The 23,936-nt window shown below is 32.2% G+C and overlaps 1 protein-coding gene and 1 long non-coding RNA gene across 3 annotated transcripts; one reads left to right on the top strand and one right to left on the bottom strand.

Annotated features, from left to right (window-relative positions):
- The first annotated feature begins 1,281 nt into the window (after positions 1 to 1,281).
- On the top strand, positions 1,282 to 18,319 carry LOC139491258 (uncharacterized). Its single transcript, XM_071278789.1, has 12 exons — positions 1,282 to 1,325; positions 1,459 to 1,581; positions 5,414 to 5,518; positions 6,778 to 6,903; positions 7,001 to 7,194; positions 9,009 to 9,243; positions 10,216 to 10,329; positions 11,853 to 12,023; positions 13,495 to 13,665; positions 14,016 to 14,186; positions 16,249 to 16,419; positions 17,385 to 18,319. The coding sequence occupies exons 2-12, from the start codon at positions 1,491 to 1,493 to the stop codon at positions 17,642 to 17,644; spliced, it is 1,809 nt and encodes a 602-aa protein (XP_071134890.1). The 5' UTR covers positions 1,282 to 1,325; positions 1,459 to 1,490; the 3' UTR covers positions 17,645 to 18,319.
- Positions 18,320 to 18,392: 73 nt separating this feature from the next.
- On the bottom strand, positions 18,393 to 22,767 carry LOC139491260 (uncharacterized). Of its 2 annotated transcripts, none has more exons than XR_011656499.1 (3): positions 22,689 to 22,767; positions 19,904 to 19,984; positions 18,393 to 18,529 (listed from the first exon to the last, which is right to left on the bottom strand). It is a non-coding gene; the product is annotated as an uncharacterized lncRNA (long non-coding RNA). The 2 variants fall into 2 exon arrangements; XR_011656498.1 differs by lacking the exon at positions 22,689 to 22,767 and adding an exon at positions 21,666 to 21,768.
- Between the last annotated feature and the right edge of the window lie 1,169 nt (positions 22,768 to 23,936).

The following is a 23,936-nucleotide window of genomic DNA, read 5'->3' as shown; positions in this document are numbered from 1 at the left end:
TCACCATCAAATGAAAGATAAAACAAGGCGAAAGTAGTTAACCGATGTTCAATTAATGTATAGCGACTAGGAAGAGACAAATAAAAGTAACAAACAATAATTGAAGACAAACGACACATTAAAAAAGAAGAAATAAGTAATTGATACTGTCTTTTATCATTTTTCAGTTGCAACCATTGATGCGTTTAGCAAACCTTCCTTTGTAAGTAACTGGTTTGATGTGTCCGTTGGAAATAGTTCTATAGATATACTTCACAGTCTAGGAGTTTATCCGGTCAAAGTTGATGTCCAGATTTTAGTGAATGAAAACGGTGAAGATTATATATTCACTGCAACTGGAGCCGCTCAGAGAAACGATGACAACGAATATTTCTATGGTGGACTTGTTTATATATATAACACAGATATTGTACAAATCATTGTACCACAGACAACTTCTATTTATGCTGGTATTGCATACACAGGTACAGTTTTCACCTATTATGTCTGTTTGTTTTGTTCACACATTGTTGTCAATATAATGGAATTGTATTCAACTGTCGTACCAGCAAGAGGTTAATCTCGCTATAAAACCAGGTTGAATTCATCATTTTCTACGTAAAAATATGCCGGTGAACATTTTATCTCCAAGGTATCACCAGCCTAGTAGTCATCCCTTTGGTGTTGACATGACATATCATTAATATGGTCATTTTCTTTAAATTAACTATATAAAATGTTGAATAATTCGAAACACTAAAGTTTATCTCTTATCCCGGATACATATTACCGTAGCCGTATTTGGTACAACTTTTAGGAATTTTTGGTATCTAGTTCTCAACACATTCGTATTTGATTTGATTAAACCTATCATATGTTATGTTTTATCTCTGCTGATATGTCGTCTGTAGTCAATACACACGTGCGACTGATGTCGTCTGTAGCCAATACACACGTGCGTCTGATGTCGTCTGTAGTCAATACATACGTGCGTCTGATGTCGTCTGTTGTCAATACACACGTGCGACTGATGTCGTCTGTAGCCAATACATACGTGCGTCTGATGTCGTCTGTAGCCAATACATACGTGCGTCTGATGTCGTCTGTAGCCAATACATACATGCGTCTGATGTCGTCTGTAGTCAATACATACGTGCGTCTGATGTCGTCTGTAGTCAATACACACGTGCGACTGATGTCGTCTGTAGCCAATACATACGTGCGTCTGATGTCGTCTGTAGCCAATACATACGTGCGTCTGATGTCGTCTGTAGCCAATACATACGTGCGTCTGGCGAACATAAAAAGAAGTCTTGTAAATTTGTATAGTGTTTTTCATATTTTAAGTAATTGATTACTCTTTATATGATAATTACCGTAAATTATTCATAAACACAAACGTTGATGTCTCAATATCTCAATCCGCTTCATCATTGTGCTGTTGTTGCCCTTTTAATCTTATTCTATAATTCTTTCTAGGTAGTGGAGAACACTATGCGGGACGGACTTCGATGTTTTTCACCTCAGGTAAAGTGCGAGCCAGACTTTGGACAGCATGTGACCTTCCAGTCCCTGTATTTACACATAACACTAGCATGAACGGTAATTATATTATTAGTCATTAATCTTTGTATATATAACACAAAATCCACTATTCTTTTAATGATGCACATGTTACTGCTCTCAATAACTATGTTATTTTTGTTTAATGTTTGTATTTTCTGAATTAAAACTGTGATCATTGTTTGTTTTTGAAATAAATCATAGGTAATAAAGCCCACTACTTCATGAGGTAACAGCTACTACTTTACACAAGATAAAAAAATAGCTATATATATATATTACCTTTTTTGGTAGTCTGCATCGAGTGTGTTCATCCGATCCGATTTTCTTACTGCATATTCCATCATGCATTTGCAATTTTATTTTAAGAAATTAAGATCTTCTACTATCAAAATTATCAAAACAGAACATCACATTTCAAATTTGGAAACCTACATTGATCAAGGAATTATTCCGAAAGGATTAGTTTTAAAAGCATCCCCACTTACAACAGGAGAAAAGTAAAACAGATTTTTCCATAGATGGAATAAAAGAGGGACGAAAGATACCAAAGGGACAGTCAAACTCATAAATCTAAAACAAACTGACAACGCCATGGCTAAAAATGAAAAAGACAAACAGAAAAACAATAGTACACATGACACAACATAGAAAACTAAAGAATAAACAACACGAATAACATTCGATACAACAGTTCTTTTAGTATGATGGATCTTTTACGCCGAGAAGCAATTCATCAAGTAAATTATTTATATAAACTACGTGGTAATTTGCACTGCCGATCTCGTGAACAATTGTCTGATCCTGAACTTGACAAAATTCAAGTACGTCTTGGTGATATCAACCGCATTGAATAACAAAAGCTCCACGTCAAACAGATTAACAAATATAAACGTGATGGTGTACAAATTAACCACCCTTTAATCAGACCTTCAAAAAATGCAAATAAAAAGCCTCGCAACCGTAGATTTCAAAGAAAAAATCGAGTTCCGACCAATCCCAACAACACGGTTGTCAATTAATCCACAGTCTCTTTATCTGAGGACAAAATTAAAGTCTTGTCTAAGGGTTTGCATTTTTGCCCTACTCCCAGTAACATAGAAAATATGAAACTGGGAGATGACCTTGATAACTTTGCCAGAATCCTCAGAATCAAAGAATATTTTGGTAATAAGAATAAAGAGAAAGAATTAGACACTTCTGACTCGGAGGAAGAAATCAGAATTCTGCATTTTAAAAAGAAGAGTTCATGGATTCCAAAACCTAAAAAATCTGCTACACTGGAAGATGTTATCGACAAAATCAAATCAGATGTTGTTCATCTAGCTAGCAACAAGTACTCGTCATTTTAATACACCTCTCCTGACGAGAAAAAAAGCCATACAATCGCTGAGAAACCGGGATGATATTGTGATAAAACCAGCAGACAAGGGCAGTGCCGTTGTTGTAATGGACAAAGCTAACAACATCGCGGAAGCAGTGTGTCAGCTCTCTGATGAGAGATTTTAGAAGAAGCTAGACTATGACCCTACTTCCGAGTTTAGTTCCAAAATTATCACTGCGTTACAAACCATGTACGATGACGGTCACATAGATGAGGATACAATCGATTATTTAAAACCAGAGAACGCCAAGCCTGGTCGATTGTATCTTCTTCCCAAAATACACAAGGTAAACAGCCCTGGTAGACCCCTTTTATCCGCAAACGCCCATCCGATTGAGAAAATCTCGGAATTCGTAGATTTTCATTTAAGATTTCATGTAGAAAATCTTCCTTCCCACATTCAAGACACTACAGATTGTCTTCGTAAAATGGAATCCATGAACCCTCTTTCTTCGGAAACCCTCCTTGTCACTTTAGATGTCACCTCATTGTATACCAACATACCTCATGATGACGACATACAATCTTGTAGGGAAATATCGGACTCGCACAACACTTTAGAACCACCCACTGCATGTTTAGTCCAGCTGCTTACTGCTGGTGGTGATTTATTTCCCCGAAGGTATCACAAGCCCAGTAGTCAGCACTTTTTATGCTGACATGAATTGTCATTGATATGGTTATATTTATAAACTAACTGTTTACAAAGTTTTGATTTTTTTTAAATACTAAGGCTTTTCTACCTCAGGCATAGATTACCAAAGCTGTATTTGGCAAAACTTTTAGAGATTTAAGTCCTCAATGCTCTTCAACTTTGTACTTTATTTGGCCTTTTTAACTTTTTTGGAGACCAGCAAATCTGAAAGACTTATTTGTAAGAGCTGACGTCTCCTCAAATTAAAGCTGTTCAACTGCAGGATGATGCAAGTCCTGTGGTAACAGACGATGTCTGACTTGTCAACAAATACTAAATCCTCAAACATTTAATTGCCACTTGACTGGGTCTGTGTACACTATAATTTTGCAATGTAACTTGCAAAACCCAGAATGTTGTATACCTCCTTCAGTGTCGATGTGGCATGCAGTATGTTGGTGAGACAGAGCAGCCATTCAACAAACGCATGAATGGTCATCGAAGTGACTACACTTGCAAGCCCGACATACCCGTAAGTCGTCATTTAAGATCACCTGGGCATGCCCACGCTGATCTCAAAAACCTTACCATCACAAACATAAACCACAAAGAGGGTCGCTCGGGAAAGATTTTGGATAAGAAAGTTAAGGACAGTTTCCCCAGAGGGCATAAATGAAAAAAAAACATAAAATGAGTCACTCATTTTCCTGTCATCACTTGCTTCCAGTAACTCCGGTTTCCGGACTGGCTTTACAGTTTGAAGATTTGTTTAAATACCAGTTTAGATTATAGGGCTCCATTCATTTTGGGTTGGATGTACAAGTACATAGCCACGTTCAATTATTTCACCTTATTAAATAAAACTTATTTTTCTAATCATTATTAAACTGCTATTCGTTTGGGAGGCGTAAATATGTAGTTTCTGTTGCAATTGCCCTACCGTTGTCAAATTTGAAATATTATACCAACTTGGATCGTTTAGGGCATATTTTTTTTTTATATGGGGACTGCTCTCCATGCAGTTATAACATATCAACTGTCACAACCTTTGGAAATTTAGAGTTGTGCTAGTTCACATCGCAAATAACTATTTGTATTTGGCATATCTTTGTTATCTTTGCGCCGTGTTTGGAAATTTCAAAATTGTACCAGCGTCTGTGAAGTACGCTAAAATTGTATAAACTTTCAAGATTTTGATAGTTTCTCAATTTGAATATATTAATATGATTCATTTGACATCGAGCTATTTCCGAAGAAGGATGTCTGTTATCCGAAATATCTAATATTTGTTCATTTTATAGTTATTTAACCCTTTTTGACTTGTTATATATATATATATATATATATATATGATATACACCAGCAATACAAATTTGAGCAAAATGTGTCAATGGCTGAATTTATGAATACAAAAAAATAAACAATATAACCAGATACATAAGTAAATATCTTTTCTGGGCACAGATGTTGATCTAACTCAAATTGGTGATAGGAACATCAGATACCAATATCAAAGCCCAATTAAAACAGACAACATCGTTGTAGAAAAAAATAATAACAACAATTGCAAAATATTACATAGAAAAAAAGAAAATTAGGCAACATGGACCCCTGCCAAAAGTAAGAAAGAATAAAGATTAAAAACAAAGGACTCCACTTTTTCATTTCATTGTTTTCCCTTCGGTACTGTGTACAATCGACATTAAAGGACGATGTAATGGTTGTGACAATTGATGGTTCATGAGACAGATATTAAAAACTGCCAATAAACCATGATTTTACCTGAAACAGTTTTGTTAAGTGCTCTATCTATATTTTCATCCATTAACCACATTTTCTGATCTCTTCTACAGCACTGAATGCTTCCTTCTTTCAACTGGAACACGGACTTGATTACTATCCTGACTTGGTTTCTGTCCGGATAATGTTAGATAATGGCTTCATGTCTGACGGTCAAGGTAAGAAAGGAATTAAATTCTAGAATGACAAAAAAGTTTTGTATGAATATATATATAATATGTTGCATTATTATACGTTATTCTGATTGGCTACACTGCAATCACGCGTTATTCCTTAAGCAACTTCATTACACAATAAAATAGATAGATGTCTAAGTAGCTTTAGCAATTTTACATATCATCGTTTTCATCTTTCACAGTTTGAATTATTTTAAGCGTATGTGTATTTAGGAATTTCTTTTCAGAATCCATAGCCTTGGATTTTTTTTCTATAAAGAACTATATATATGACCTACTAATCGTTTAGAGGAATCCTGTTCTCCACTTTGAGATATTTCAAGACGTATTTTATTTTTGTGAAATCACAGAATGGAAACAAAATCCTCTGTAAATTCAGTAAGGCAATTTATATTTTGAATTCATTTCTTCATGGGATAATAATTTATTACAATATCTTCATAAAAATTATCCATATTTACAAGATAAAATGTCAATAACTTTTTTTCAAATTTGTAAGATTTTCAATTGTGATAAAAATATAATCATGTGTACGAAGAACACGAACAATATGAAAATATGATGTTGATTTTATTATGCAGACAGAGCTTTTTCGTTGCTTTTATACGGTTTTGGGGTTGTTTTTCATACGATATAAGAGCATATGACAGACTTAACTTTTAGTCTTTTATCAAATAAAAGAGAACATTTGTGATTGTTTTATATACTAATATATAGATATCAACATAAGCAGTCATGTCTACTTAGTATTGAAAAACATTCTCTTCTTCTTTTAAGCTGGATAATGCACAATATCACATGAATGAATGGGTGATCTCTTTTAATATACAAAGAACGTATTGTATTATCACATTTTTTTAAAAGAAAATGACACTGATGAAGCGCATTTTTTGCGCCAAAATATTTGTCTAACCCTTTTCATTTTGTCGGGTACACTCGACTTCAATCTTAATTGACTAGGATTGTCAGTTTTCCTATCGAAGGACGTAAAAGTATCGTTAAAACACAAAAAAATCCAATCAAATCCAATTATATAGTGACATAACGAAACAAAAGTTTGATAACATTACTGTAACATAGAAAGAACACTTCTTCATGCATATCATTGAAAAAAGTATTAAGTTGGTTTGCATAACGTCTATACATCATTAGAGGAACAGATTCAGCAACAAGTCTTATGCTTTACAATAGGATATTTATCTTCTCTTGCAGTTTAACTTTATATATCTTTCATGTTTTAGGAGCGGTATTCAATGGCATCCCTCCTACACAAGACAATTGTTTTTCTGGATTAATTTATGGTTACAATCAGACGTATGTACGTATTTGGATTCCTCAATACTTTTCAGGACAGGGCACATGTGAGGGTAAGTTGCTCGGTATTTATAAACATTTGTGTTTGTGTGCGTATGACTTTTTATCAGTTACGGTGCCATTGATATAATCATCTACTAATTATTCCAGCTTTGGTTTGCTGTACATTTCAAGACTGGAGTAGTAAACTGAAAAAAAGAAGTGGGATTGTGCACATTTTGTTTTGGAAATTTGATACCACATATAGTTTTGTCAAAGCACACCGAGAGATCGATACATTCTCCGCAGCACAACATGTAATATTTTCTCCCTGGTATCTTTCAGAGTTCTATGTGGTGGTAGAGGTATGATACTATTGTAATGTTAGATCATGTATTTTTTGTTTGGCAAAAGTATAACCAATGCAATGTGTTGAAAAGTTTTCTGGCAATTATCAACTTATATTGTAAAAGATATATATTGATCCGATTTTATTATCTACCAATTTATATAAACGTTAAAATAAATCAAACAAACCTTTTAAAAGCGTCCAACAATTTCAATAGATTTGACCAGTTACAATGGTTGATGAAATTGGTGATGAGTTAGGGTTAGACATGAAAAATTTGATCATGAAAAATGTGATCCTGACATACAATTAAATAAACAACAGAAAAGTAAAATCATCCTAAGAAAAAAATAACAGTTGGAAGCAACTAAAGGCTTTTAAAAAGGTTGCCGTATTTTGTCATGTATATAGTGTTACACAAGAAAGTATGTAAATTTATCAGAAAAGATAAAAAAAAAATATCCGCAACAATCCATTAATATTTTGTATATAAACAAATATCCTTTTTGAGTAGTATAGTACCGTGAAACAAAGTTATAAATATTTCTTCCCTAACAAAATGTTAATGCTAATCATAACACCTACATTTTTTATTCTTTTCAAATAGTAATCAAGCATTGAATGGTGTATAATTATAAACAAAATTATTTGTAAAGGCATTCTTTGATTCATACGTTATGTATGTCCATTGAACGTTCCCATGCTATTGTTGAACATCTTCCCTTCTAGTTATCTTCCATTCGACTCACCATTGTTCAAATTTTCATTGCTTCCTTTAAACTGTTTTTTTTTCATTATTTTTAATGTACCAAAAATGGGGTGGTATGTAGCATGTATTGGAACTCTTTTCCAGAATCCCCAAAATCTATTAACACTATGCAACTTCATTTTTGGTTTTGATTCCATTTGGATTTCTAACCGCAAAACTTAGATTTAGACAAAAATACAATTGTTATCTAAGGTACCAGAATTTTAATTTAATACGCCAGACGCGCGTTTCGTCTACATAAGACTTATCAGTGACGCTCATATCAAGATAGTTATGAAGCCAAACAAAAACAAAGTTGAAGAGCATTGAGGACCAAAAATTCCAAAAAAGTTGTGTCAAATACGGCTAAGATAATCTATTCCTGGGATAAAAAAATCCTTAGTTTTTCGAAAAATTCAATCAATATGAGAGAAGGGCTATGACATTTTTAGTTCTATTTTTCCATTTTTATTAGACCTATAGATAAAATGAAAACGTATCATATAATAAGGTTTCACACATGATATATTAACTGAATAATATTAAACATGTAACTTTGAAATTTTAAGAAGTCAAATAAATAAAATATTTAAAACATTAAGTACCAAGGGTAACCGAAACAACCACATTTTCGTTGTAAATTTTTTAAATTTAGGAATTTGATGCGACAGTCATACAAGTGAGAGGTTTAGCGCTATACAAAATGGTTCAATCCACCATTTCTGCATTTGAAAATGCCTGTACCAAGTCAGGAATATGGCAGTTGTCGATTCGTTTGATGTGTTTTGTCATTTATTTTTGCCATTTGATTAGGGACTTTACGATTGAATTTTACTCGTAGTTCAGAATTTTTGTGATTTTACTTTTTTTCCTGTAATTGAACCGTTATTTTAGTACAGTTATATAATCGTGTTACCAGGAAACCTCCGATTAAAATGTATCTTTTAATCAAGCGAAGTGACGTGACTGATACTCTAACAATTCATTCGAAATAGAAGCTAACATTACATTTTTTCATATTCTATCTGAATAAAGTTCTTATTGTGTAGTTTGAATGTGTTTTAAAGCTCCCAAATTTTCAGGTAGAATCAAATGTTGATGGTTTCCGGTTTCCTGGTGCAGGATCAGCCATGACAAACTATGATACCTTCTATGGAGGGATTGTTTACGTTTATACTAACAGTAGTATAGAATTCTGGGTTCCAAGTTTGCATGGTAATATAATATATGTAGACAACCTCTGGGGAAATGGCGAATATAGCTACAATGACGAAACTGGGAGGATCAGGGTAAAGCAGTTCGGATTTACACAGTATGGTGAGATATTGTTTGAACACTTCCTACTTTCTTGTGGGTTGATGTGTGTATTTTTTTTATATATTATTGCTAGATATTTTTATGTTGAAAATGAATAGATTTAAGAAGATGTGGTATGAGTGATAATGAGACAACTCTCATTCCAAGTCACATTTATAAAAATGAACCATTATAGGTCAAAGCACGGTCTTCAAAACGGAGCCTTGGCTCACACCGAACAGCAAGCTATAAAGGGCCCAAAAATTACTAGTGTAAAACCATGAACTGAGGAAACCAACGGTCTAATCTATATAAAAAAAAACCAGTGAAAGTGCATCGTATACTTTTATTTGAATGTTCTAGGAGTAAACACATGCATTGCATTTATATTTTTTTTTCATCTACTACTAGTACTTAGTATATCATTATAACCAGCCGTGTTAATTTCTAACAAGATTGATATTGAACCTTTTAATCTTTCATCGATATTTTTTTCTTCATGTAATGCCACTTCCAATGCTACAATGAGCACTGAAAGAGTCGATATTTCATCACGGTTTATAGCACTAAAAGTTTTCAAATGTTTTTGTGCGGTTGCAAGAGTTATTAGCTAAGACTTTTGATTTGAGCGTCACTGATGAGTCTTATGTAGACGAAACGCGCGTCTGGCGTATAAAATTATAATCCTGGTACTGATGATAACTATTTGAATATTGTCAGACCATATGACAGAACTGTATAAATTAAATATATAAAAAGAATCGATTTTTAAAAAAATCCGGATTTTATTGATAATCATTATGTGATTCTCAATTCATACAGTGTTCTACAAGTCATAGTTACAGTTGAGCGTAGTTCTGTTGCCACTGTTTAGAGATAATATGTCTAACTTTTTTCTGTTCGATGGATATAGTTACACCTGAAATAACTTTTTTTTATTGATCTAACTTATATATAATATATGAACTAAATATGTTTTATAAAACTTGTTAGAGAGAATAAACTGTAATGATGGAACGTGTTCTCCTACATATGACAGTGATGATCTAATAGCCGTTGAATGTAACTGTTCAAATATCAATTACATCGGAGAATTCTGTCAAACTCGTAAGTCAATGTTATTAACTAGGTATACTTAAATATAAATATCAACGTACATAAACTAGCCTTCACATTCGTCAGACCGATACTGAGCCTGTAAGTAAATAACAAACAAAGAAAAAAAATAAAGTCAACATTATGATACCGCTGTTCAAAAGTGATAAATTGGTTTAGAGAAATCAAATCCGTGTTACTGACTAAACCCGAGTTAAACACATGAACTTTAAGAAGAAAACAACCGAACAACAGAAACACTGAGATTCAACCAAAACAAACGCTAACATACCATAGAAACGGACACATACAAAAATAAGAGACAAAAAATATAGGCAAATTAAATCATTGCCATTCGTAAAAATCTTTTCTGTGGTTATAATTATTCCTTTTTAATATATTTTACGAGTTGTTCAATCACAGTCATTTCCCTGTTTAAAATGAAAATAGGTTGGTGTTTGATTTTGTTGTCATCTGATTGTACTTTTCTGATAATGATGAAAATGATGGTTATATCACATGTATCAGACAAATTAACGCCAGGGAAAAGTATTAAAACCAACTGGATACAGTTCATTTTTACCGAGGCGTTGTCAGTTTATTTTCGATTTATGAGTTTGACTGTCCCTCTTGTATCTTTGGTCCCTCTTTTATGAAGTTTATGTTTCCATCTTCGATTCAAATGATATTTCATGTTTCGTGTATAATATTTGTATAGTTTGAAGACAACATTATATGTTCGACATAAGACGTATATTTATACTGCAATCAGCTATTTTACTATACAGATAAAGCTAAACGTATAAACGTAGGCTTTATACGTCAATGACCTCAACTAACCTTTAAGCCCCGCCTACTTACTGGAACTACTGTATTTCATCAACAACGTCACGTCACAACCTTGACAACGTGTAGTAACAATGGTCAAACTTTTATGAATTTAAACTTGTTATGTTTTCAAATTGGTAATTTATATACTATGTTTATTAAATGATATTAATTAAGTTCATTTTCCCTGTTTAATTCATTAAAATGTCAATGTCTTATCGCCTGGACTACGGTCATAGGGAAATACCCAAAAATGGTACCCCAAGAGGGAATTTCCAAACACTTTTTTTCACAATATTTGTAACATTTTTTTTAATTTTTTTTTTATCGATTTCAGTATAAAAACAATATACGTATAGGGTCTTGAAATATGAATTTTATTTGTATTCGGCACGAAACAGGGGAAATGCTCGGTAGAACCTCACATTTCCCCCGTTTCTAAGCCTCATACAAATAAGTTTCATATTTCAAGACACTGTACGTATATTGTCTAATAATGACGACATATATAGTTCAAAATGTTAAAAGAATCATATGATATTTCAAGGTTAAGTTTTTTCCACCAAAGCTTATAATGATAACATGATCATACTTACTAGATAAATCATTATCATGGTTGACAATTTTTATTGACAATAGTCAAAGGTTCTGAATGTGTTCTGATTTTTTTTTATACATGTAAAATAAAGAAGTTCTGTCCATTTTAGCCACGTGTAATGATCTTCCGAAGTACGAAAATTCACACGTGATATATAATGAGATGACAAATGGTAGCTTAGCCGTTTATCAATGTAATAAAGGGTTTACTATTGATTCTGGTGATTTTGTACATTACTGTGATTTACCCGGTTGGATTGGACAATCAGTGGTTTGCATTCGTAAGTTTTCATGACATTTAAACAAAATAAAATATATGCATATACTATCGTTATATTAGTCATAATTAGATTTAGTGTGTTCATGACAATGAAATTTCCGTAGAAAGTGTGTTTGCACCAACTCATGAACAACAGTAATATTAAAAGAGGCATTAGCTGTTAAAATTGCATTCTTCGATTTGACTTAAATTCTGAAATTAGTATATTTTATTTATAACATACGAAAACGTATATCCAAATTATAAAACGTCTAAAATATACAATTTACAATGCATGGGGTCGACAATATGTTTCAACATTTCGTGTATTTCAGTCTAAAATTTTAATAAACTAACGAGTGTACCTCCGAAAACTGCTCACGGTCACATAACCTGACATTAACATAAATAAAGATATAAACAAAAAGCGAACTCGTGCAATTAGGACTGTTTGATTCAAAAGCTTTAAATATATGTTAATCATCGTTTTAACTGGTATCAGAATCAGTTTATGAACATGGAATCAGTCAATCAAATGGTTTACCCTTGTTTCACTTTAATGTTGACATACTTTTCCTTTTAATAAATGAACACGTCTATTTTATGCGTAATCTGTCTCGAGCTAAAGAATTGTATTGTATATACACACAAATACGGATATGATAAGGTCAAATTATTCACTTGCAAGTCAATAATTCATAATCGATGTTTCTTTTGACAAAATTAATACAAACCGGCTGATATAAGAGAATTATTCACTTTTTCAATATTTCACTTGCATTAATGACTGAAAAAGCAAAATCATATTCTTTTATTTTTCTTTAACTCGTTACGATTTTCCCTTTAAAAAATAACTTGCAATGGTCTATGACGCTGAGAGCTTTTAACATTGTGAGATAGGTTTGAAAATTTCAGAAGCTTAAATATAGTAGCTATGTGATTTTCATAGGATTTGTCTCAATTTGGTTTATTTACTTAAAAATATCATTAATATTTTAACATTGGTAAAGTTCTCTTTCTTTTAAATTGCTAACAACGACCGGTAAATCGATCCGGTTAGACAATGAAATTTCGTTTGAACTGACACACAGACCATAAAAAAATTCCCATAAATGGGTGATTAGAAAAATAACCCCTATGAACCTATATGACACGAGCAAATGGTCAGAAGTATGAGAAATGGGTTATCGCCAGGCACGAATGATAGCGTGAAATGAAATCCTAATGGAAAAAATATGTCGAGATAGTGGGGGTTTTCTAGACACAGAAGAATCAATGATTTTTTTAAGACTTTCAATCTTTTTCTTCCGTTTTTTCAGTTAAATGTCTTTGATTCTTACATATTCTTATTTGATTAGGGAATCTCAATTTTAGAAATGATTTAAGTTTTCCTGGTTGATTATTAAACAAACATTATATAAACACAATCTTGAAGTGACATATAACTCTTATCGTATAATCATGATAAACATGTCGACGTTCTATAATCTAAGGCACATGTCCGATACCATCATCATATATACATTCTACAAGAACTTACAGTGGAACCATACAAGGAAGTTTGGCGGTGTATGCCTGTGAACCTGGTTACGATAGATTGTCTGGAGACTTTGTGCATATATGTGACTCATCAAACTGGGTTGGAAATAGTCCATTATGTCAAGGTATGTCGACCACCAATATCCCCTTCTATTGATGAACTACAGTTTTAAGTCATATCTGTACTTAATGTTTTCTCTTTGACAGTCACTGAATCAGGAATCTGCATGAAGCAGATTCGATCAATTATATTGTAGTGACGTTTTGACAGATAAGCGACACGGCATCGTCATTTGTTTTTATTTACTGGTAACATTAAAGATTAATATGCATTTGTGTATTTTGAAGAATAATAACTATGTTGAATTTCAGTTCCATATCAATCTAGAGAATTAAAATTTCTTAAATGTGTTATATACTTAAATTATAAATTACCAAAGACTAAGTTTTAATATAACAAATATATTGTTTTCAGAAACATGTGCCATCCCAACATTGTTCCAAAATACTTCAAGATTATACGATGGACTTACTAATGGGAGCGTTGTGACTTATACTTGTGCAGAAGGATTCATTGCTTCATCAGGAAATTTTGTACAAATATGTAACTCTACACATTGGGTTGGAAATTCCCCTGTATGCCAAGGTGAGTTATAAAATTATAAGGGTAAAAAACAACGATAAATCTGTTGCTTCTTTCATCTTAATTTCCAAATTTATTGACCTATTCCATCATGTACGTCAAGACCATTTACATATATCCAATTAATCATCTATCTGAGACAAAAGCATATTAAACAATCTTCTAACCGAGCTGAGGTATATGGTTCCTTCATTTGTTTGAAACTTTGCAGAAGTTGATTTACTCAGTGGAAAGATAATGTTATGCTCTGTTTTCAATATAAGCAGATTGTTCTCAACATGTGACCCTCGTCATGTTTCTCATGACACGAATAAATTCTGTGATGTTATTACTAATGTTATTTCAACTGATCGGGCGGAACTTACATTTTAATTTGCATACGGACTGTTTATAAGAAGATGTGTCTGATTAGGATGATTGAGGTTATAATAATTAGGGATTTCTAATCACCTATCAGTGTCACCAAACAAATATACAAAAGAACTGAGCGTATGATATGGGATGAATAACTGAACACATGATTGATGATTTTATTCCGAAACACCTGTCTATAGATAGACTAGTCTTTGATAAGCGAACCGGTTAAACCTCGCGCCTGCAGTCAAGTGAATAAATCAAGTAATACATTCGAGGAAAATTACTTATTTGGTAAATTTTAGTTCTAAACCGATTCTTATTGTCGATGTCTAGGTGTAACCTGGACGTAGTAGCTGTTATGTCCTTAACTTAAAATTCGGCAAGATAGCTTAACTATTTAGTCAATAGGAATTTTGGTCAGGATTAAAAAAAAATACTTGAACGTTATACTCGCTATTTGAATTGTTCCACTGGTCTTTCCTTTTTTTTACACAGTTCTACAAGTCTTATCAAATATGTCACTTTCAACTTTTACGAAAAAGAAAATTCTAGTAAGTATTCTTGTTTTTTGCTATTTACGATGCTGGGTTAATCTCGGTCTGTTTCTGAAATTAGTTCTGACATAACGTTTGATGATTTAACCCTGTATACCAACATTCCCCATGTGAAATAATATTTTTTTGGAAATACTTTGAACGACAAAATTATTTTACATTTTTTCCTATGTGACGTATGCATTTTCTGATGTTAAACATGCATTGAATGCAGTTTCTAAATTTGATAGGTGTTTTTTTTGTTAAATAGTTGTTTGTTTTGAGATTGTGTCACAGTGATGATGGCTGTACCCATATTTTGACTATTTTACCTATTATGTCTGTTTTGTTCACGCATCGTTTTAAAAATAATGGAATTTGATGCGACTGTCATACAAGTGAGAGGTGTAGCGCTATTAAACCAGATTCAATACACCATTTTCTACATTTGTAAATGCCTGTACCATGTCAGGAATATGACAGTTGTTGTCCATTCGTTTGATGTGTTTTATCATTTGATTTTGCCCTTTGAACTTGACTTTCCGTTTTCAATTTACTTCAGTTCAGTATTTTTGTGATTTTACCTTTCTTTTGCAGAACTTTTTAGAACTTTTGGTCTAAATGCTCTTCAACTTTATACTTGGTTAGCTTTCTAACTATTTTGATCTGAGCGTCACTGATGAGTCTTATGAAGACGAAACGCGCGTCTGGCGTATCAACTTATAAGCGTGGTATGTTTGATAACTATTAACACCACTTGTTCGATGCCACTGCTGGTGGACGTTTCGTCCACGAGGGAATCATCAGCCTAGTAATAAATAATTCCGGTGTTGACATGAATATCAATTATATGGTCATTTTGATAAATTTACTGTTTGCAAAAGTACGAATTATTCGAAAAACTGTCCCAGGCAACCTTAGACGTATTTGGTACAACTTCTAATTTCTAGTTTCAATGCTCGTCAACTTTAAACTTGTTTGGCTTCCTTACTATTTTGATCTGAGCGTCACTAATGAGTTTTGTGAAGACGAAAAGCGCGTTTGGCATATCAAATTATAAGCCTGGTACCTTTGATAACTCTTGTTCTACGTTTTCTGTGATTAAATTTAAATGCATTTGAAGTCAGGAGATAAGTATTTTTTCAAGAAATGTTCCTTATTTAATTATACTTCAGGTATTTGTGATATGCCACCAGAATACAACCACACAACATACATGTTCAACGGTATAACCGATGGAAGTATAGCAGAGTATACTTGTAATAATGGACATTTTCATGTTTCTGGAGATGTAAGGCATCACTGTTTGCTGCCAAACTGGATTGGAGTACCTGTTGTTTGTAGAGGTATAAAAGTTAAGTAGACGGACGAAAATCTTGAACTATTAGTCTTTAATTACATCTTTTAAAATATGTCAGTTTCTTAAAGCATATTTTTGTGTATTGTATTTGGCACATGTTTTAATAAGGTAACCAACTGTTTGTAATGTACAAATATGTCATAAGGTCTCTGGTGGAGAATGATTTCATTGACAATCATATCACATCTTTTTATTTTTATATATTTGCTTTGACTTTGACTTCTCTTATTGAATTGATCCAGCACTTAGTATATGTTTTATTTTTAAGGAGGAATTAAGGTGGTACCTAACACTACAGGGAGAAAACTCTGTAATATCAGCTAAACGTTTTTATTACGTTGCCTTGTGAAGGCAATATAAAGCTTCACAATGATCAAAATTAGTGTTTGTCAAACTGCTATATAACCAGTGTAATTTTTCTGATAAAACGCTTGGTTCAAATTTTTTGATTTTTTGATATTTTTGTAAAAGGGTCAAAGTAAATAATTTGTCAAAGTTTTATGAAAATTTAACGAGCCAAATTAATTTTAGTGAAAGTGTTGGGTACCACCTTAACACAAAATATATATAAAAAAATCATTCTCCTAAAATAATAATTCAACATTTGATACTATTTTCATTGTAATATGACTATATCAATCAATTTTCCATTTTAGACATCTTTTACTTATTCTACGATTAGCAAGCATACTCTCATCATTTTTAATCAATTTCAGAGGGGAAAAAAAATTTATATTTGATCAATAACTGAAAAAGCCAGCATGGTTAATATAATTAAGAATGTTTTCAGCCAAGTGGAGCCGAGATTAATTTAACCATTCCTTTTGTACTTTTTGAATCTAAAGCATATATAGGTGTTTCTTTGTATTTTTCATTCCTGGTTTTTTAATGAATTCAGTGTTCCAGATAAAAGTAATTTCATAAAGATTTGTATGTATATTTTTATTTCAGAAATGCTAACTAAAAAAGAAGTAACAGAACTCCAGAATTCAATTGAAAAAGAACTACAAGTAGACAAAAAGACAACATCATCCTATAGAAGACGTAAGATTAGTGCGTACGATCCCCGACCTTCAAGTAAACAAATTGGTTTGGCTGGAGTTGTCATACTGACCATGTGTTTCTCTGTAATTGTTATATTAGACTGTCTTCAATGTCATAGTAAGAAATCTTCTACCTCAAACCAAAATGCAAATACTTCACAAAAATAACTGTTGTTAAAACAGAAGAATGACAGCAGTTGTTATTAAAGTTATGGTAAAGAAATCATCGTTCAATTGATTTCGGAGACTGGAGACTTATGTCTTATTCCGTATACTGTATACATACCGATGATCAGGTTTGTTCAAGCCTGGGACTATCTATTCTGTCTATATTATTTCTATAGTTTAAAAAGATACATATAAATGGTGACCACACGAATGCATTCGTCTTCCGAAAATAAGATGTGAAAATTAACACTAAGCAGGTTCTCGGCTGACAACTATACTTTGTTTGTTTGAGTGTATAGTATACAAGTGGAATCCAGTTCAAAAGAACACCAATCATATCAAACGACGTCATAATCTGACATCCAATATTTAACAGCGATATATAAATATCATCTCTAAAGAAAACGTTGGAATACTAGTAAGAAGTTTTATTTCATTCAAAACTAAGACAACTGGAATGGAAAATAACTTCAATATGTGTAAGTCGCCATCATACATCTGTACATATTTAATATCTGTAGCCTAGGGGCAGGGACAGGAAATATATTTGTAGAACGAACGAAAAGACAAGTATTGTATTGTGCATTGAACCCAGAAGTAAAGCCTCAATTACTTTTGCATTTTAGTGTTCTTCAATTTATTTGATTTTGTCCCTTCAATAAATGATAGAATTCACATATTATATTCAAGTTTATACTTTTCCCACATGTTCACATGCTTTCATACATGAATCTTCATCATTGAACACATTACGGTTGTCGTCTCCAGGACAAGGCGATCTGAGAAATGATATACAACGTCCAAGTACAGTGGAATATCGGATTTTAGTTTCCATGATATTACTTTCTTTGTAACAGGATCCAGGTCCAGGAATAACGAAACAAACTGAAAATTTGAAAAGAATAGTATTTATGAATAATTCCTTTACAACAGAACACAGGGTTTTACTTAATTGTTTCATAGACTGGTGTTTGTCTTTTCGTTGTTTATTTTTGGGGTGGTTAGATATTGTCTAATTTTTTTTACTTATCATTTTTTTACCAGGGTTCACGCAAAATGTCATATTGTGATTGGTAAATACGAGGTAGTTTTACATGGCGTTCATTAGTATTGCACTGCAAGGAGACGCTTTATCATTTGAGTGCTATTTTAAATACGGAGGGTCAATAACAGAAGATTATGTGTGTTAGATTCATAACTAACGTATAGCTGAGAGCTGAGACTAATAAATACATTCATTTATTGGTCCCTGCTAAGATAACTACAGCGCAGAATGTTACCCCTCGAAAAACACACTTGTTTTTTTGTTATTCATAAATTATTGCCTTGTTAGCTGCTGTCTCCTGTTTGATATACAAACTGGACAAATATGTGAGCGTTGAAACAAGCTAGTCTTGTAAATAACCTGTACTAATGTTCAAGGGATCAGTTAAATCCTCTAAGACCGATTGGTTACTACTGCTGCAAATACAATCTGGCCGTCTTTCAATAGTGTGACAAACAGAAGTATCGTCTTCAAGACACCATATAGTAAATCTTCATATAACAAAACATTTACATCCTGGGCATCCAAATAACTGGTTGATTGTTCATATTTTAGCTTACATAACATAAAACGTACATAACAAAAAAAAATACATGTGGGGTTAACTTGTTAAAGGTATGGACAAGAATTTAATCAGTATGACCCTCTTCAACATTGTTTTCATATGTTAAGGTACTTTTTTAAACCGTGACCTCATACTTTATTTGGTGTTTTTATTTTTTTGATTCTAGCGTCACTGGTCTGACGTACAGGTTAAACCCACCATTTTTTTTTGTTAAAATGTCCAGAAGTCGTTGTTATTGACAGTCCGTTTCTTTGTATGTTGGCGTTTACTTAATGTGTATTTCAGAGTGCTGTTTTTTCGTTGTTTTGTTGTCGATGTTTCCTTCGCTTTTAGTTTGTTACCTGCATTTGTATTTTGCTTAAGGTAATCGAATGACTATTAAACAGCGGTATACTACTGTTGCCTTTATTGTACAACATTTCAATTAAAGTATCTATGATGAGTTCCTTTTCAATATTTTGGATATTCATAGTGACTGTAAATCCCAAATGGTGCTTACAGGACACAACCAATTTTAATATAATTTTTTCAAAGCTTGTAGGACATGATTACAACATTTGTCTCAATTTAGATTCTATGATGGCGTGGTACAACTTGAAATAACTGTATGCTGGTTCATCGATTAACATAAGAGAATTGTTCAATTTACCTCCAATATCTTCGTCACTATAAATGCACACTGTAGACATCAGTAGTAAGCAAACAAATGTTACAGATTTCATTTCTATTCCTAAAATAATCAGGTATTATTCTAAAAATAGCATTTATCATTTCACATTGATATGTCAGAATTTTTTAGCTAAAATTCATAACATTCTGTAATAAACGTATGATAATAGGTACCTATAAATTTATACTGCCAGTCTGGTGTTTAACAATATAACCACAAAATGTTAAAAGTAAATGATATCATAATTCTGTTATTTTCATATTTCTGACATGAAGTTAACTAAAACCTTATATAAAAATCCTTAAAGGGAAAATATAAAAAAATCATTTAAAATGAAAAAGTGAAATAATCCTTCGTTTTTAGCAACCATTTTGGTTATTTTTTTTTTCGATGTAAGCCAAGAAACATTGCTGATGAATTATTTACTTGCAAGTGAATAATTCGACCTCATGAAATCCGTATTCATGTGACTTCTACAATGTTCTAATCACCTCCTTAGCTTCAGATGGGTTACGCATGGAGTATGTGTTTTCAGCTACTAAAAGAAAATGAATGTCAACACTGAAAGTGAAACAAGGGTTAACCATTTGGTTCATTGATTTGATCCACAAAAAAATCATTCTTATACAGGTAAATACGACGATTAACATATTTCTTTAAGCTATAATATGAACTCAAACCAAAACTAACAAAATACAATTGCACGTGTTTCCTATCTATGTATATCTCTATTTATGTTTATATTAGATTATATGACCGTCGGTTGCCGGTAACGGAAGCCATTTTCCATGTTGTCAAAGATATCCGGTTGCTCGTCAGGTTGACAGCAACCTATTTCCTAAAATACCTTTAATATTGTTTATATTTGTAGAGTAGGAAATTATGAGGGTCTAGAAGGGGTTACAGAATAGAGAAGAATGCGCAACTGGTGCAGAATAATGGGCAAAAAATATAAAGAATTCGGGAAAATAGGTTAAAAAAATAAAGAACAAGGGATTGTAAAATTATACAGAATAGAGAATAATGGGCAAAAAATATAAAGAATAGAGAAAAACGACCCAAAAATATTAAAGAATACAGAAATGAATGACTCTCATCTAGACCATCAATTATTCATATCTGCTGACTTATAAGTGCTTGGAATATTGTATATTTTTTTAAGATAAAAGAAGATTAAAGCATAAAATGAATTATTTTCTAAATTTGATTAAATCAAATTATGATACTTGTAACTTGCTTCGGAGAAAAAAACATCCGTTATATGAGAAGACACCAAAAGGACCACGTCAATAAAAAATGATAATAAGTCGAATACCTTCATAAAGCATACCACATTTTTTTTTATTCATAACAGCATGGTCAAGAGAAAAACGACAAAAAAGGCAAAACAGCTTACAAACAAAGATTGAAAAACAAGTGCCATAAAATCGAAGGGTAACGTAGTTCCGAATCCACTTGTGTCAACCCTCGTGTTTTTCGTAGAATGGAATAATGCGGCAATCAGAAGCAATCAGTGAATTTACGTACGACGGTTGGAAAGTATTCGTAATCATTTGTGACACAGACATGTAGTATATGATAATATTTTATGGAAAAACATAGATATTTAAATGATTTTAATTACTTTAGTACTTACAACCATGAAGGTGCATATAAATTTAATTCCTGGCTTAAAAGAACAATACACAAGTTCTATCTTATTAAATTAAAATATACAAAAATAACTGATATAACAAAATACCTGATATGCTAAAATCTCAATGCAACGAAAAACAATATGTCCAGTTTATATACTTTTTAGCACCAAACTTGTTAATTAAGTTATCAAAGTTGCTGCAAGGAATTACATTTGTTTCAACGGTATTTTGGTCAGGCAACTTCGATTTCGAAGAGCTGAAGGCAAAATTGTACATTTTAGATAAATAGTTTTAGGGATATCAATTACACATGTTACATCCAGCATGTTGAAAATTAATATATTTTAGAATTCAAAATTGTGCTTTTTTCTGTCATGATAGTGTCTTTCAGAATTGTTTAATGGAATCAAATGAAACATTTCAAGGTGTTTGATATGATATCGTTGTCTCTTTAAGAATGGTCTAAATCTTCAGAGATCATGTGTTATTCTGATCATGGAATTTCTATCCCTACGTTTTATTGTACAGACAAAAACACATTTCTAAAGGTGTTATGAGGACCATAATCAAAACATGCGAAAAATGACAAATAAAAGGCCGCGGAAGGCCGAACCAGCTACATGTTCGTAACGAAACGCATTGTTTCCGAATTAACATCCAAATTAAATGTGTTTTCAAAATCAAGTTGAATTAATATTTACCCCCTTTGGCTGAATTTACCAGTATTTTAAAGGAAAGACTTCACACTAAATATTTATCAAGTTAATAAGCAGGAAGTGATGACCCCTCTTCGTTAAAGGCAATAGTTTATCGGTATTGCTATAACCTTAACATGATTGTTATAGTAATCTCAGTTTTATAATAATTATGATGGCAAAAACATACTTGAATTATCTATAATACGTAACAACGATGTGCTAAAAAAAAACTACTGGTTTTGTCTATACAAAGGTTTAGGTTTTATTTATAAATCATGATGAAAATGTTGCTTTTACTGAAATCGTAGTTGGCATCTGGCAATTTTACTGTAGGCCAACAATGACAAACAGTTTTAGAAATGTGACATCAACTAAGTCAAAGCCTTAATGTGTTGACAAATGATACCCAGAAATGATACATTGAATTACCTTTAGGTCGTTATGCTAATGTCTATAGGTCATACATCTGTTGCAGCTGATCTACTTCATTATTGTTCTTGTGGCACTGTTAATATTTATAACAGAAATGATATAAAAAAAAATATGTGCTTTTACCACAATCACAATATATATTAGTAAATAATTTAATGAACTACTGCAGCTGAGCTATAGTTGTTAACAATTGAAATAGTCTCTCAAATAAAAGAGTGTGTAGATATTCTATGCTTAGAATACTATCAAAAAGGTATCAGGTGCGATTGTTTAATACATATACCTAGGTATATATAAAGTAAGAGGTATGGCTCTAAAATATAACAAGCAAGAACTTATCTTTCGCATCATCTACTGAAAATCTTGTTATTCCAGTCGAAAACTAACCAACAAACAGTATATCTAAAAGTCTATTGGTGTAATATTCTGTTCAGCAGATTAAAAATATACTCTGCAACTTCAACGCTTTTTCAGTCTCCTATGAAACAATGGTGGCAGTGATCTCTGTACAAATCTAATAAAGGTTATAATAGTGTATTTCCAAGTGTATTAATTCTGTCTAATTTTCTTTCCTGAAAATGTACAGACGAGATGATACTTTAATAATGTTTGTTACGTCCTTTAAGAACAAAATGACGTCTACTGGGCAAAACTACTGTTCTGTAGAATCTCTAAAAGACGATAAAAATGCATTGAACTCTAAATTAAACATTTTTTTAGTGCATTTGCACCCTTCCGAACTATATGTTATTTATGTCTAATAACTATTTTATCAGACATTTAAATGATTGTTTTCGATATCCTTTCTCTGCAACCAACGCATATATCACGCCAACGAACCTATCCCCTGAGTTCTCACATTCAAATTAAAAGCAACTAATAACAACGAACGGGAATTAAAATGAACCGAACGACCAGGTAATGCTACCCGTATTTACAAAAGGTTTGGCGTCTATAGTTTTTCAAAGTATGAAATAATATTTCAAAAAGAAGAATAATATAAAATGAAGTAAATGAATAAAAATGAATGCAGGGTAGACGTCTCCATGGTAAAAATCATTCCTTTCTAATCAAAATATTGGTGCGGAGAGAACTCCTTATTTTTATTTCCTCGCCGCACTGAACAATGCTGAAATTGTTATTTCTTGTTTTCCTCTAGAAGAATAAGTCATCAAATGTTAAAGATCAGGAACATCGTATATCCTATCTTATTTTTTTTCTTGTTATTTGGAAAATTGGATGTTA

This window comes from Mytilus edulis, chromosome 10 (genome assembly GCF_963676685.1).
Source record: "Mytilus edulis chromosome 10, xbMytEdul2.2, whole genome shotgun sequence".
Lineage (NCBI taxonomy): Eukaryota > Metazoa > Mollusca > Bivalvia > Mytilida > Mytilidae > Mytilus > Mytilus edulis.
The sequence above is the reverse complement of the archived record's forward strand: the minus strand, read 5'-3'. Positions and strand labels throughout refer to the sequence as shown.

Bases quoted from the DNA above. Each gene is read 5' to 3' on its own strand.
- LOC139491258 (XM_071278789.1), top strand. From the start codon at position 1,491: ATGTTTTTCACCTCAGGTAAAGTGCGAGCCAGACTTTGGACAGCATGT. The intron at 12,024-13,494 runs GTAAGTTTTCAT...CTATAATCTAAG, and splicing joins ACAATCAGTGGTTTGCATTC to GCACATGTCCGATACCATCA. The intron at 14,187-16,248 runs GTGAGTTATAAA...ATTATACTTCAG, and splicing joins AAATTCCCCTGTATGCCAAG to GTATTTGTGATATGCCACCA.